Genomic DNA, 15,768 nt, shown 5'->3' on the forward strand with positions numbered 1-15,768 from the left:
CATCCCTTCAGCGCTCGTCATTTGTCATAATTACCACATACATGATGAGTGTTTGTGAAGTCACAGTGACCTCTGACACACGAAGTATCATCAACTCATCCTTCAAGTGGACGTTTGTGTCCAATTTGATGAAATTAGCTTAAAACCATCCTGAGTTATCACAGGATGTCAAAATGAATCAGTTCATCTGAGTCCAAGTGGATGTTATGTTATTGATGGATGATATGTGTATATATGTTGTGGAAACACACACTTTGAAACATTTGATCCACCACACAAGAATGACATCGCCCAAATTGCACATTCAGAGTGTGTCGTTCCTCTGAAGGTGAGCTCTCGTCCTCGGGGGGGGGGGGGGGGGGGCTTCATACCTTTGTCTCGGGCCTTCACCAGGATGCTGGTGCGTGTTGCATCATCACAGACGTCTATGGCGCAGAAGGTCCCCACACCGCGAGCTCGACTCAGGAGGCCGGGGTACTTAGCCTGAAGGTCAAGTCCAAAGGCATGAAGGTCATATTTACACACACACAGGTGAGGGTCAGGTGACCCCTGAACCCCAGCCTGCTGCTGATTGGATCCTGTCCATATAACAGATGTTATCCTCCAGGAGGAACACTGACTAACACAAAGTGTGCGTCCCACACTACCTGCAGGTCGTACAGGCCGTCCATCAGAGCTTTCCCAGAGCGGGTCACCTCCGCCAGAAGATTCTCTTTTCGGACGACTTTGAGAACCTCAGTCAGGAGGAGGTTCTTGGTCGGGTCGCCCATCCACGTGTTGAAGATACGGAACGGCTGAAAGAGACACACACACCTGTGAGGGGAAACCAACTAAAAGAGACACACACACCTGTGAGGGGAAACCAACTAAAAGAGACACACACACCTGTGAGGGGAAACCAACTAAAAGAGACACACACACCTGAGAGGGGAAACCAACTAGAAGAGACACACACACCTGTGAGGGGAAACCAACTAAAAGAGACACACACACCTGTGAGGGGAAACCAACTAGAAGAGACACACACCTGTGAGGGGAAACCAACTAGAAGAGACACACACACCTGTGAGGGGAAACCAACTAGAAGAGACACACACACCTGTGAGGGGAAACCAACTAGAAGAGACACACACACACACACACACACCTGTGAGGGGAAACCAACTAAAAGAGACACACACACCTGTGAGGGGAAACCAACTAAAAGAGACACACACACCTGAGAGGGGAAACCAACTAGAAGAGACACACACACCTGTGAGGGGAAACCAACTAGAAGAGACACACACACCTGTGAGGGGAAACCAACTAGAAGAGACACACACACACACACACACACACCTGTGAGGGGAAACCAACTAAAAGAGACACACACACCTGTGAGGGGAAACCAACTAAAAGAGACACACACACCTGACAGGGGAAACCAACTAGAAGAGACACACACACCTGTGAGGGGAAACCAACTAGAAGAGACACACACACACACACACACACTGTGAGGAGACACAAACTAAAGAGACACACACACACTGGGGAAACCAACTAAAGAGACACACACACCTGAGAGGGGAAACCAACTAAAAGAGACACACACACCTGAGAGGGGAAGCCAACTAGAAGAGACACACACACCTGTGAGGGGAAACCAACTAGAAGAGACACACACACCTGTGAGGGGAAACCAACTAGAAGAGACACACACACCTGTGAGGGGAAACCAACTAGAAGAGACACACACACACACACACACCTGTGAGGGGAAACCAACTAAAAGAGACACACACACCTGTGAGGGGAAACCAACTAAAAGAGACACACACACCTGAGAGGGGAAACCAACTAGAAGAGACACACACACCTGTGAGGGGAAACCAACTAGAAGAGACACACACACACACACACACACACACACACACGTGTGAGGGAGACACAAACTAAAAGAGACACACACACCTGTGAGGGGAAACCAACTAAAAGAGACACACACACCTGAGAGGGGAAACCAACTAAAAGAGACACACACACCTGAGAGGGAGACACAAACTAAAAGAGACACACACCTGAGAGGGAGACACAAACTAAAAGAGACACACACCTGAGAGGGAGTGACAGAGATATTAATGTGTGTTATGTTTTTGCTTATCGTATCTTAAACTAAACAATCAGAGGAGCTTCCCGAACTCCGCGTTCCCACCCGAAGGTTGTGTTATGTGTCTGGGGAGTCGGATAAGGAAGTAATAATAAATCAGACGGAAGGAATATGTCAACATGTCCTCAGTTCCACTTCTCCATCTGTTGTTATGTGTGTGTGTGTTCAACTTTCAATAAAAGGCTGGACCAAAGGGTGGCTCGGCGGAATGTCTTGGAGGTCGTCGTGCTCGTAGCACGTGCGTCTGAGCTTCCCCTTTGGCCAAAGCTTTTAAAGATACTACGTTGTCTGTGATTCATTTCTCGCCTCCTTGACCGTGATTATTTTACATGATAGAGAGGAAAAAACCTATCATAACTTGGTGCCGTGACCCGGATCCCAACATACCCATCGGCTGGATTTTTCTTTTTCCTGCGGAGCCACTGACACCTGTGCAAGGCCCCGACTGATCATCGGATTAAGAGACCGCTCAGCAGTGGATAATAATTTCTGCAGAGAGGAGATCCAGTCGTGGATTGACGGGATCCGGCGGATCGGAAGACCGAGGGAGACTGACCCAGACAAAGCACGATGGTTTTGCCCTTTTGCGAAAAATAAAGGTTGATTACGCTACCGTAAAAATAAGGTTTTGCCCTTTTGCGAAATAAAGGTTGACTACGTGTCGGAAAAAATAAGGTTTTGCCCTTTTGCGAGAAATAAAGCTTGACTACGCCGTAAAAATAAGTGTGGTGAACTAATACATATTTGTGGGAGAACTATGTGTTTGTTTAGCGTTGTTTGTTTATATTAAGTGTTGTGAACTAATACATATTCGTGGGAGGTTATATGTGTTTGTTTAGCTTTGTTTGTTTATATGTGGTTGTGAATGAATGCTGTGACTCTATTGAATCAGCGTCGCCCGACCTGTTCAATTAGACAACCACAGATTGGCAAGTTTGGGTAAAGAAACGAGGAAATGTACTAATACTATACGATCACACCATAATTTGAGGCGGCTTTAGCTCAGTGGGGTAAGAGGGCCGTCCTGCAACCGCAGGGTTGTGGGTTCGATCCCCGCTCTCCCCATTAGTTGCAAGTCGAAGTGACCTTGAGCAAGGCACTGAACCCCCAGTTGCTTCGGGCGCACGCAGCCCACTGCTCCTTAATAACTAAGGATGGGTTAAATGCAGAGAACTAATTTCCCCTTGGGGATAAATAAAAGTGTATATTCTATTCTATTCTAAACAATGGGTAATTCTCACGGAAAGCCTGAAGGCGAATTTTCAGGCGACGCATTGTTTATGTTCAAACAGGACTCAGATAGTGTGAAATATCTGAGAAAATGGAAAACAAAATACGGCTTTTCCGGCGAACTAAATGTTTTTGAGATAGAAACAATCTGTAAGACTCTAAAAACCATCGCCATAGAAAACAAAAACCCCAGACTCAGCGAATCAAAACACCACGAATTAAAACAAGCAGAACAGTGGTTCCGAGCAGCAAAAGAGAAGGCACGAGCCCACGAAAAAGAAAAATTAAGGCCCGTAGAAATCACGCGAGGGAAAAATAGTTCACAAGCCCTGTACACAAAAACCGAGTTGGACGAGACCAACGTAAAAGCAGTTCACCAGCACCCCGTAGCAACAGCATCCAGCTCCGGAGAGGAGCCACAGAGCGAGCCGGATGACGAGGAGGACGTATCACCTCCAGCATACGACCGCGTCACCACACCGTTATATCCAAAATTACCAGAGCTCCAGGACCCAAAGCCCCACCGATTTCCACACGCCTACGTAACTGTCCCACCAACATACCAAGAAAGCAAACGATTTCCAATGTTACAAGTCTCTAATCCACATGATGCGGAAACACCACGATGTGTTCCGGCCATGGATGGAGGCCGAATGTACCAATGCATGTGAAGGGGTTACTCCACCACAGAAAAACTTTGATCAGTTCGGATGGGATTTGTTCATGCTGGCCGAATCCTACAAATTGAACGGCAAGGAAATGGAGAAAGTTATGCAGAAAATGTTCGTATACGATGGGTGAAGTGCAGGGGGGATTATACAGGAATAGTGGACGAAGGAGCACCCTTTGTCCACCCATTGAACGGTCCAATGGTCGGGCGTTACAGAGACCAGGTAGAGGCCGTTATGACACGAGCTCGCCCACTGTTCCAACAATCAGCATCCCACAGCAGATTAGCTGCATGTAAACAGGGACCCGGAGAGTCAGTCTCCGAGTTCCAATTCCGTTCCGAGGAGGAACACAGGGCAAGCAGTGGGATCCCCTACGAGGAAGGGGGAGGAACACCCTACCAACAATCATTGAAACACGGCATCCTCCGTGGTATCCAGAAACCTATAGAGGACTGGATTAGAAAACACTGCGTCACTTGGGAAACAGCTAACATGGACACAATTATGTCAAATGCACGTCACGCAGAAAACCTCATTAAACTGAAAATGAACAAAGGACCAGAGGTCTACGTTCGAGAGGGGGGGGATTTTGGACTGACTGCATACCAGGGAGAAACCACAAGGGAGGGTACCGGGAGGCCGGGGAAGAGGCCGTGGACAGACTCGAGGGAGGGTAGAGGCGAAATGAGGAAGAAGGTTGGGCCTGCGGAGAGGTTGGACATTGGTCACGTGAATGCCCCAACCCTAAGTGGGGGTGGAAACGTCCCCAATGACAACCACAGAGCAGCCCCAGCACCTCAGTGAGAACGAGACTGACTACGAGGAGACTAACAAACAGACAGATGAAGTAATGTTAGACATTTGTGGTGCTTGGGGTATGTTAAACGCATTAACAACAAAACCGTACAGAAAGATTGAGTGTAACGGGAAAACAGTGGAGTTTTTATTAGACACTGGAGCATGTAAAACGGTACTGACCCAAGTGCCCCCGGACACTACATTTACCGAAGAGACCATTATGATAAAATGTGCCAATGGTAAAATAGCTCGTCACAAGGTGACAAAAAACATAAGTATGACAGACCCCGAGACCGGACGAAACTGTAAAATTCCTGTCATAGTCGATCCTCAATGTCCAGTACCACTATTAGGAAGAGACGCCATGTTGTCCCTAGAAATATCGTGACCCGGTGCGAGGAGGAATGGTCGCAAAGCATTGTCAGACTAAGACTCCGAGTGTACAATGCCCAGATGAGTGAGACCATATACTTCTCCTACGAGGTAAACAAAGACGTAGAGACATGGCTTAAAAACCGATTCGGAGAAACAAACAGCCCTTATACTGATCACAGACAGAAATTGCATTTAACTATGAGGGTGGGGGGAGAAAATGATCTACAGTACGTACAGGCGTTTTTGGCCCATGACCTTACAAAGATTAGGGCCTCCTATCTACTGAAGGACATTCCGGGAAATGTGTGGCTACAATGTGAATTGGAACACACAGACAGACCATTGTTCCAGGTCCAAAACAGCGTTCCTCATGTTTCCATTAAAAAAGCCAAAAACTCCGAATGGAAAGATATGGGGCCCCGAGCTAAGCAGCCAAGAACCATGGTAACCGATTGGCATCCCACTCCGTCATCTGATGACATGCAATGGGAAACCAGCGGTTCCACTGGGTTTCGGCGAGTACACCTCAAAATCACTGTACGGGCTGAGCCAAAGATAAGAGAACAAAAAATAGACGACACATGAGATAATGTAATGACACTGGAGGAATCAATGCCAACATTCCTCCAGAACATGCCATCCACTTTGTGGACTAAAGGACCAGCCGATGTGGGGTTAATAACAACAGCCGAGCCAGTTGTGTTGACACCAAAAAGTGATTTCAGACCATGTGTTAGACAGTATCAATTAAAACCCGATGCAAAAAAGGGCATCGCTCCCGTAATCCAGGAATTACTAACAGCAGGAGTTTTGAAAGAATGTCCAAGCTCTCCCTGTAATACAGCTATCTTTCCAGTGAAAAAGGCGAATGGTAAAGACTGGCGAATGATACAGGATCTCAGACCTGTGAATGCTGCTGTAATCATCAGAGCTCCAGTGGTCCCGGATCCACATACCATTCTGAACCAGATAGAAGCAGACAAAAATTGTTTTTCAGTAATAGATTTAAGCAACGCCTTCTTTTCTATTCCTGTACACGAAGACAGTCAATATTGGTTTGCATTCACATATGAAGGAAAGAGGTACACCTACACACGATTACCTCAGGGATATGCTGAAAGTCCCGCAATATTCTCAGCCGAAATTCAAAAAGTCGTGTCAGCAGCAAATCTGCCTAATGATAGCCAAATAATAACATATGTGGACGACATTTTGTTGGCCTCCACATCTCAAGAAGCATGTGAACAGGACACGAGAGCGCTACTTCTCCATTTAGGAAAGTACGGGTGCAAGGTCAACAAGGACAAGTTACAAGCAGCAAAAGCAGAGGTAACTTATTTAGGCCATGCAATCAGTGGAGAAGGAAAACGCGTTACTAATGACAGAAAGAAAGCAATATTAAATGCCCCGAAACCAGAAACAAAGAAACAAATGTTGTCTTTTCTTGGGCTGTGTAATTATTGCCGTGCGTTCATACCAGAATATGCTAAAGAAACTGCGCCCCTGTTAGCATTAGTGTATGACAAGCCACTCGCTCTAAACGACAGACTAACATGGACCTGTGAAGCTAATGAAGCTTTTGACAAAACAAAACAACTACTTTGCGGTAGCACAGTTTTAGCTCACCCTAACTATAAAAAGGAGTTCACTTTGGCAGTGGACTGCAAAAGAGGGTTTATGACATCAGTTTTGCTGCAACCAGCTGGAGATAAAATGAGACCTGTAGCGTTTCATTCGAAACGCTTGGATACAGTTGCTCAAGCCATGCCCGAATGTGTCCAATCCATTGCAGCAGCTGCAATGGCCGTGGAACAAACGGCAGATATCATTTTGTTTCATCCCACCATATTGATGGTTACGCATGCAGTGAGTGCCTTATTGCTACAAGCAAAACTAACATTCCTGTCACCAGCGAGACAATTGCATTACACAGCGGTGTTACTAGGCCAAGGTCACATAACCATCCAAAGATGTATCACCATTAATCCAGCATCGTTTGTTCCCACAACAACAGATGGCACACCACATGACTGTGTAGAGATTGCTGATACTATCACGTTGCCGAGAGTTGACCTGAAGGATATCGCACTACCCGAAGGGAGGTGTGGTATGTGGATGGGTCAGCCCAGAAGGATGCTTGTGAAAAACCAAGTTGGGTATCGGTAGTGAGTCAGGAGGGAAGTAATAAGTGCAGGCCCACTTCCTCCCACATACTCCGCCCAAGCAGCAGAATTAGTTGCGCTGACTGAAGCATGCAAAGCAGGGTCAGGCCTAAAACTGACTATTTACACCGACAGCCAATATGCACACTCAACATTGTTCATATTTGCTAAAATGTGGGAAAAAAGGGGAATGGTGACATCTACTGGGCGTCCAGTAGTTCATGCACTTTTGTTAAAGGGTTTACTAGCAGCTATAACTTTACCTAAAGAATTAGCTGTAGTAAAATGCCAGACACCAGACAGCCATAGATGAAATAACAAAAGGCAATGCTAAAGCTGATGAAGAAGCAAAACGAGCGGCTAAAACACCACAGGTACACGCAGTACGAACAACACCGTCAAGTCCAATAGACATTGAGATCCTACGAGAGGCACAAGCGAATGCAACAACACAAGAAAAAGCCACATGGGAAACAAGGGGGGCCACGGAGGAAAACAAGATGCTTTGTATAGAAGGGAAACCGATCCTACCAAGAAGTCTATTTAAGGTGGCTATTTTGAGTCATGGGCGATGCCATGTCTCAACAGGAGGGATGGTATCTATGATAGAACAATACTTCTATACAATAAATATACAAAATTACTTAAAACTTTTGTAAAGCATGAGTAACATGCATCAAGCACAACCCTCAAGGAAACCTTCACCCGAAGCGAGGCAGGTTCCCGCTCCCTGAATACCCATTCCAGGTAATGCACATGGATTTCATCGAACTCACGCCATGCGGTCATTACAAATACTGTTTAGTAATGGTGGATGCATTTTCCAAATGGGTAGAAATTGCACCAACAACGAAAGCAGATGCTGAAGCAGTGGTGAAAGCCATATGCAAATACATTCTGCCCACTCATGGCATTCCAAGACGATTTACAGTGACAATGGCTCACACTTTGTAAACGAGGTAGTAACAAAACTAAGCGTCATTATGGACATTGAACTAAAAATCATTGTGCATACCACCCACAGAGTGCCGGATTGGTAGAGCGAACCAACGGCACCATAAAAAGCAAACTGAAGAAATGCATGACTGAAACAGGAAAACCTTGGCTGGAGTGCATAGACATTGTGAAAACATACATGCATATCGTTCCGACCCAAACGGGCCTTACCCCATTTGAAATCATTCATAGACGACCCTACATACCACTAACTCACCCAGATTTAGAGCAAGTGGGTGAGAAAGAAACAATAGTGGAGTACATGAAGAAGACCATGATGGGGAGAGGAGTCAGGAAGCAAATGTCTTGCCAGATTCACCTGTCTCCCCATTATGTCTGTACAGGTCGGCGACTGGGTCTTCATCCGCCATCAAGAAAAAGACGTGAGCGGCGCCGCTGGGAGGGACCATTCCAAGTCCTTCTGACGACTGCAACCGCTGTAAAGATAGCCGAGAGGACCACTTGGATACATCTTTCCCATTGCAAACTGTTCCCTACAGAAATCCCGGACCAGTGCCCTGATCCCGAGACGACCACGAGCAGAGGGAAGACTGACTTCAAAGGGGGCTGTCCGCTTAAAAGACAGCCATCTCAACGTCAGTGAAGAAACCAACGATCCCTGCTCTTAGGTGTCGGCTCGGGTGATGGAGCGAGAGGTCCCGAGGAACTCAAACGAGAGGAGCAAGGGAGAAGGAGCGGAAAGAAGACCCTCCAGACTCAGAGTTAAGTGCAGAGAAATGTGTGGACCCTGCATTATCGGAGTCTTGGCGGCCATGGCCATGGCGATAGGCGCGTTCTGGTTGTGTTTTCTGTTACAGGACGCCGCAAAAGAGGGTTTCCAGAGGTCCCGAGGAAGAAGGGACGCAGCTGGTACCAACCCGCTGCTGTCACAAGAGAAAGAATGGACACACATGCAACACAGTCCATGGGATGGAAAGAACGAAGAAGAGAAATACCCAAGGATGAAGAATAAGTGGTACAAATATGTACATGTTTTAGCAAAAAGCTACAACAAAACTAATTGTTACGTGTGTTCCAAACTACCCTTTGCTTCCAATCAGGTCACCTTGTACGCCCGCAGAATGAGTGAGGCACAAGCAGGGTGTTTCGCGAGCATGGCTAGGAGCGGACATCATGAAGACAGTTTAATGCTAGAGGGACCCCATGGTACACCGACGCCAGGAGTTGATAAGGGATATTGCGCCAAAACCTTCTGGGTCGTTTGGTATTATACGGTGAAGGGATACGCAATTCCTCAGTCAGTGGTGATGGAAGACGAGAAAAACCACCCAATATGTTACCGTCAAAAACTTGGTAAAACAGCCATGGGAACTACTACCAACTGCGATCAAATAAAAATCGACCCGAGGGAGCACCATTGAACGAACATGCTCCATCCAATGGTACATTTATGATACAGGGAGGGTGGTGGCTATGCGGAAACAATGCCTATATCACTCTCCCGTTCGGATGGAAAGGAACATGCGCCCCGATTTTTGTAACAGATCACACAGTATTTATTACTGAGGAAGAAGTCCGAACACGTAAAAAACGAGAAGCACCATTCTTCGTAGCCCACGATTCAGTGTGGGGGTCCGACGTACCCCAAGAGTACAAACACTGGACAACGGGCCAAAAGGTGCTCCTCGCCCTGTTCCCGTGGGTAGGAACGTCGAAAAATATGTTGCGTATTGAGACAGTAGATTATCGGCTCGGACTGTTCATCAACAGCTCCCTGATAATCGAAGAGGCCCAAAACAGAGAGATAGACGCCATCCGTACCATGGTGATGCAGAATCGAATGGCCCTTGATTTACTTACCGCAGCCACAGGAGGAACATGTGTCCTTCTGAACACATCCTGCTGTACGTATATTACTGATGATGTCCACTCCCAGAACATGACCGACGCACTCGGCCGCCTATATCAGTTGCAGCGAGCAATGGCGGCCGACCACAAACCCAGGCCATATGAAAGCTGGTATGATTGGCTGTTTAACGGCTCATGGAGGCAAGTCCTTATAAAAACGGGGACGATGTTGGGTGCGGGATTGTTGACCATCATCTGTGTCCTGAGTTGTGTGATCCCGTCTATTCGTGTGATAACAATCAGAGCAATCAATACCCTAACATCGGTGTCTGGGCTCACCTCACGGATGGAGCCCATTGAAACGACCGTGTATATTCATATGTATGATGACATGGGAAGACCTGTCAATGCTCCCGTGCTAAGAAAATATAATGTAAACTTTTGGTTTATGCTTGGATGACATAATTGTGTAAAACTCCTCACAAGGAACGGACAATTATTGATGTGAAGCTGCTGACTAAAAAGTTTAATTCCCAAAGAGATTGGTGTGGTGTTACTAACAAATTATGTGTAAGAGAAAAAGAATAATCATGATTCTGCTTGGAATGCTTAACCCAAATACGTAAATCACATGCTGCTTAGAAATTAGACAAATCAAATGAGTGCCCTTATTGACCATGTTTAAATAATAAGCAATAGCATAAACAGGAGGGAACTGACAGAGATATTAATGTGTGTTATGTTTTGTGGCTTATCGTATCTTAAACTAAACAATCAGAGGAGCTTCCCGAACTCCGCGTTCCCACCCGAAGGTTGTGTTATGTGTCTGGGGAGTCGGATAAGGAAGTAATAATAAATCAGACGGAAGGAATATGTCAACATGTCCTCAGTTCCACTTCTCCATCTGTTGTTATGTGTGTGTGTGTTCAACTTTCAATAAAAGGCTGGACCAAAGGGTGGCTCGGCGGAATGTCTTGGAGGTCGTCGTGCTCGTAGCACGTGCGTCTGAGCTTCCCCTTTGGCCAAAGCTTTTAAAGATACTACGTTGTCTGTGATTCATTTCTCACCTCCTTGACCGTGAATATTTTACATGATATAGAGAGGAAAAAACCTATCAGGGAGACACAAACTAAAAGAGACACACACCTGAGAGGGAGACACAAACTAAAAGAGACACACACCTGAGAGGGAGACACAAACTAAAAGAGACACACACCTGAGAGGGAGACACAAACTAAAAGAGACACACACACCTGAGAGGGAGACACAAACTAAAAGAGACACACACCTGAGAGGGAGACACAAACTAAAAGAGACACACACACCTGAGAGGGAGACACAAACTAAAAGAGACACACACACCTGTGAGGGGAAACCAACTAAAAGAGACACACACACCTGTGAGGGGAAACCAACTAAAAGAGACACACACACCTGAGAGGGGAAACCAACTAAAAGAGACACACACACCTGAGAGGGAGACACAAACTAAAAGAGACACACACCTGAGAGGGAGACACAAACTAAAAGAGACACACACACCTGTGAGGGGAAACCAACTAGAAGAGACACACACACCTGTGAGGGGAAACCAACTAAAAGAGACACACACACCTGTGAGGGGAAACCAACTAGAAGAGACACACACCTGAGAGGGAGACACAAACTAAAAGAGACACACACCTGAGAGGAGACACACACACCTGAGAGGAGACACACACCTGAGAGGAGACACAAACTAAAAGAGACACACACACACCTGAGAGGGAGACACAAACTAAAAGAGACACACACACCTGAGAGGGAGACACAAACTAAAAGAGACACACACCTGAGAGGAGACACACACACCTGAGAGGAGACACACACCTGAGAGGAGACACACACCTGAGAGGAGACACACACCTGAGAGGAGACACACACCTGAGAGGACACACACCTGAGAGGAGACACACACACCTGAGAGGAGACACAAACTAAAAGAGACACACACACCTGAGAGGGAGACACAAACTAAAAGAGACACACACACCTGAGAGGGAGACACAAACTAAAAGAGACACACACACCTGAGAGGGAGACACAAACTAAAAGAGACACACACCTGAGAGGGAGACACAAACTAAAAGAGACACACACACCTGAGAGGGAGACACAAACTAAAAGAGACACACACACCTGAGAGGGAGACACAAACTAAAAGAGACGGTCCAATAGCTCCACAGAGAAGACACAGTTTAGCAAATAGCAGCTAACGTGCTAGCTCAACTAGTGGATTATAGCCGCCCAAACAAAAACGGTTCTTTGTAATAAATAGTAAATGAAAACCTGTTAGTGGGAAGTGGTAATGCAGGATGTTTTGTTTCTTTAAGTATTTACAAATACATATCGGCATAATTCACCTCATTGATCTTAACTTTATTAGAGCTGAGGCGATATACGTGGCCCGGACTTTCTGAAATTGTTCAGTCTGTGGCCCTCAGTCTAAAAAGCTTGGAGGCCCCTGTTCTAGAGACTGCTCAGATGACATTGACTCCCTCGATGATGAAGGATGACACATGAGTCGTATTCCTCGAGCAGCACCAACACTGGAGGAACCTCCAAGAACAGTGAAGTCCTGTCCATCAGATTCATGCTTTGGGGTATTTGGGATATCCCAGCCTCAAAAGGCTCTTGACATCTTGTCTTGATCAAATCTGAACCGCATCACTTGTGTATGATGTAATAAATATGATATAATAAACCAACGACTGACCTTATCAGCCTGGAATTCGTCTTTGTGGAAGAAGCCGCCAGTGAGAAGCTTCTTGCTGAAGGACATGATGTCAGCAGGGTCCTCCATGCCCCAGTGCTCATGAGCCCACTGCTTCCCAGTGTTGCCTCCACCGGTCTGGACTTCATCCACGTGGAACGCACAGCCATGCTGGGGAGAGAAGGGTTAAAGAGTGAGCTGCAGGAGAGTGAGCCACAAGAGAGTGAGCTAGAGGAGAGTGAGCTACAAGAGAGAGAGCTACAAGAGAGTGAGCTACAGGAGAGAGAGCTACAGGAGAGTGAGCTACAAGAGAGAGCTACAAGAGAGTGAGCCACAAGAGAGTGAGCTACAAGAGAGTGAGCTACAAGAGAGTGAGCTACAAGAGAGAGCTACAAGAGAGTGAGCTACAAGAGAGTGAGCTACAGGAGAGTGAGCTACAGGAGAGAGAGCTACAAGAGAGTGAGCTACAAGAGAGTGAGCTACAAGAGAGTGAGCTACAAGAGAGTGAGCTACAAGAGAGTGAGCTACAGGAGAGTGAGCTACAAGAGAGTGAGCTACAAGAGAGTGAGCTACAAGAGAGTGAGCTACAAGAGAGTGAGCTACAAGAGAGTGAGCTACAAGAGAGTGAGCTACAGGAGAGTGAGCTACAAGAGAGAGAGCTACAAGAGAGTGAGCTACAAGAGAGTGAGCTACAAGAGAGTGAGCTACAAGAGAGAGAGCTACAAGAGAGTGAGCTACAAGAGAGTGAGCTACAAGAGAGTGAGCTACAAGAGAGTGAGCTACAGGAGAGTGAGCTACAAGAGAGTGAGCTACAAGAGAGAGCTACAGGAGAGAGAGCTACAAGAGAGTGAGCTACAAGAGAGTGAGCTACAAGAGAGAGAGCTACAAGAGAGTGAGCTACAAGAGAGTGAGCTACAAGAGAGTGAGCTACAAGAGAGTGAGCTACAGGAGAGTGAGCTACAAGAGAGAGAGCTACAAGAGAGAGAGCTACAAGAGAGTGAGCTACAAGAGAGTGAGCTACAAGAGAGAGCTACAAGAGAGTGAGCTACAAGAGAGTGAGCTACAGGAGAGTGAGCTACAGGAGAGAGAGCTACAAGAGAGTGAGCTACAGGAGAGTGAGCTACAGGAGAGTGAGCTACAAGAGAGAGAGCTACAAGAGAGTGAGCTACAAGAGAGTGAGCTACAGGAGAGTGAGCTACAAGAGAGTGAGCTACAGGAGAGTGAGCTACAAGAGAGTGAGCTACAAGAGAGTGAGCTACAAGAGAGTGAGCTACAAGAGAGTGAGCTACAGGAGAGTGAGCTACAAGAGAGTGAGCTACAAGAGAGTGAGCTACAAGAGAGTGAGCTACAAGAGAGTGAGCTACAAGAGAGTGAGCTACAAGAGAGTGAGCTACAAGAGAGTGAGCTACAAGAGAGTGAGCTACAAGAGAGTGAGCTACAGGAGAGTGAGCTACAAGAGAGTGAGCTACAAGAGAGCTACAAGAGAGAGAGCTACAAGAGAGAGCTACAAGAGAGTGAGCTACAGGAGAGTGAGCTACAAGAGAGTGAGCTACAAGAGAGTGAGCTACAGGAGAGTGAGCTACAAGAGAGTGAGCTACAGGAGAGAGAGCTACAAGAGAGTGAGCTACAGGAGAGTGAGCTACAGGAGAGTGAGCTACAGGAGAGTGAGCTACAAGAGAGTGAGCTACAAGAGAGTGAGCTACAAGAGAGTGAGCTAGAGGAGAGTGAGCTACAAGAGAGTGAGCTACAAGAGAGTGAGCTACAAGAGAGTGAGCTACAAGAGAGTGAGCTACAAGAGAGTGAGCTACAAGAGAGTGAGCTACAAGAGAGAGAGCTACAAGAGAGTGAGCTACAAGAGAGTGAGCTAGAGGAGAGTGAGCTACAAGAGAGTGAGCTACAAGAGAGAGCTACAAGAGAGTGAGCTACAAGAGAGTGAGCTGCAGGAGAGTGAGCTACAGGAGAGAGAGCTACAAGAGAGTGAGCTACAGGAGAGTGAGCTGCAGGAGAGTGAGCTACAGGAGAGAGAGCTACAAGAGAGTGAGCCACAAGAGAGTGAGCTACAGGAGAGAGAGCTACAAGAGAGTGAGCTACAGGAGAGTGAGCTACAAGAGAGTGAGCTACAAGAGAGTGAGCTACAAGAGAGTGAGCTACAAGAGAGTGAGCTACAGGAGAGTGAGCTACAAGAGAGTGAGCTACAAGAGAGTGAGCTACAAGAGAGTGAGCTACAAGAGAGTGAGCTACAAGAGAGTGAGCCACAAGAGAGTGAGCTACAAGAGAGAGAGCTACAAGAGAGTGAGCTACAAGAGAGTGAGCTACAAGAGAGTGAGCTACAGGAGAGAGAGCTACAAGAGAGTGAGCTACAAGAGAGAGAGCTACAAGAGAGAGAGCTACAAGAGAGAGAGCTACAAGAGAGTGAGCTACAGGAGAGTGAGCTACAAGAGAGTGAGCTACAAGAGAGTGAGCTACAAGAGAGTGAGCTACAAGAGAGAGAGCTACAAGAGAGTGAGCTACAGGAGAGTGAGCTACAGGAGAGTGAGCTACAGGAGAGTGAGCTACAAGAGAGAGAGCTACAAGAGAGTGAGCTACAAGAGAGTGAGCTAGAGGAGTGAGCTACAAGAGAGTGAGCTACAAGAGAGTGAGCTACAAGAGAGTGAGCTACAAGAGAGTGAGCTACAAGAGAGTGAGCTACAAGAGAGTGAGCTACAAGAGAGTGAGCTAGAGGAGAGTGAGCTACAAGAGAGTGAGCCACAAGAGAGTGAGCTAGAGGAGAGTGAGCCACAAGAGAGTGAGCTAGAGGAGAGTGAGCTACAAGAGAGTGAGCTA

The 15,768-nt window shown here is 46.8% G+C and overlaps 1 protein-coding gene across 1 annotated transcript in view; it reads right to left on the reverse strand.

Annotated features, from left to right (window-relative positions):
• The window catches only part of abat (4-aminobutyrate aminotransferase), a 37,907-nt gene that overhangs the window by 5,168 nt on the left and 16,971 nt on the right, over window positions 1-15,768 (reverse strand). The window contains exons 11-13 of the mRNA XM_056406623.1: window positions 12,949-13,116; window positions 648-794; window positions 372-483 (exon numbers count right to left, since the gene is read on the reverse strand). Of these exons, the coding sequence (XP_056262598.1) occupies window positions 372-483; window positions 648-794; window positions 12,949-13,116 (427 nt within the window). The remainder of the gene's footprint in view (window positions 1-371; window positions 484-647; window positions 795-12,948; window positions 13,117-15,768) is intronic.

This window comes from Pseudoliparis swirei, chromosome 23 (genome assembly GCF_029220125.1).
Source record: "Pseudoliparis swirei isolate HS2019 ecotype Mariana Trench chromosome 23, NWPU_hadal_v1, whole genome shotgun sequence".
Lineage (NCBI taxonomy): Eukaryota > Metazoa > Chordata > Actinopteri > Perciformes > Liparidae > Pseudoliparis > Pseudoliparis swirei.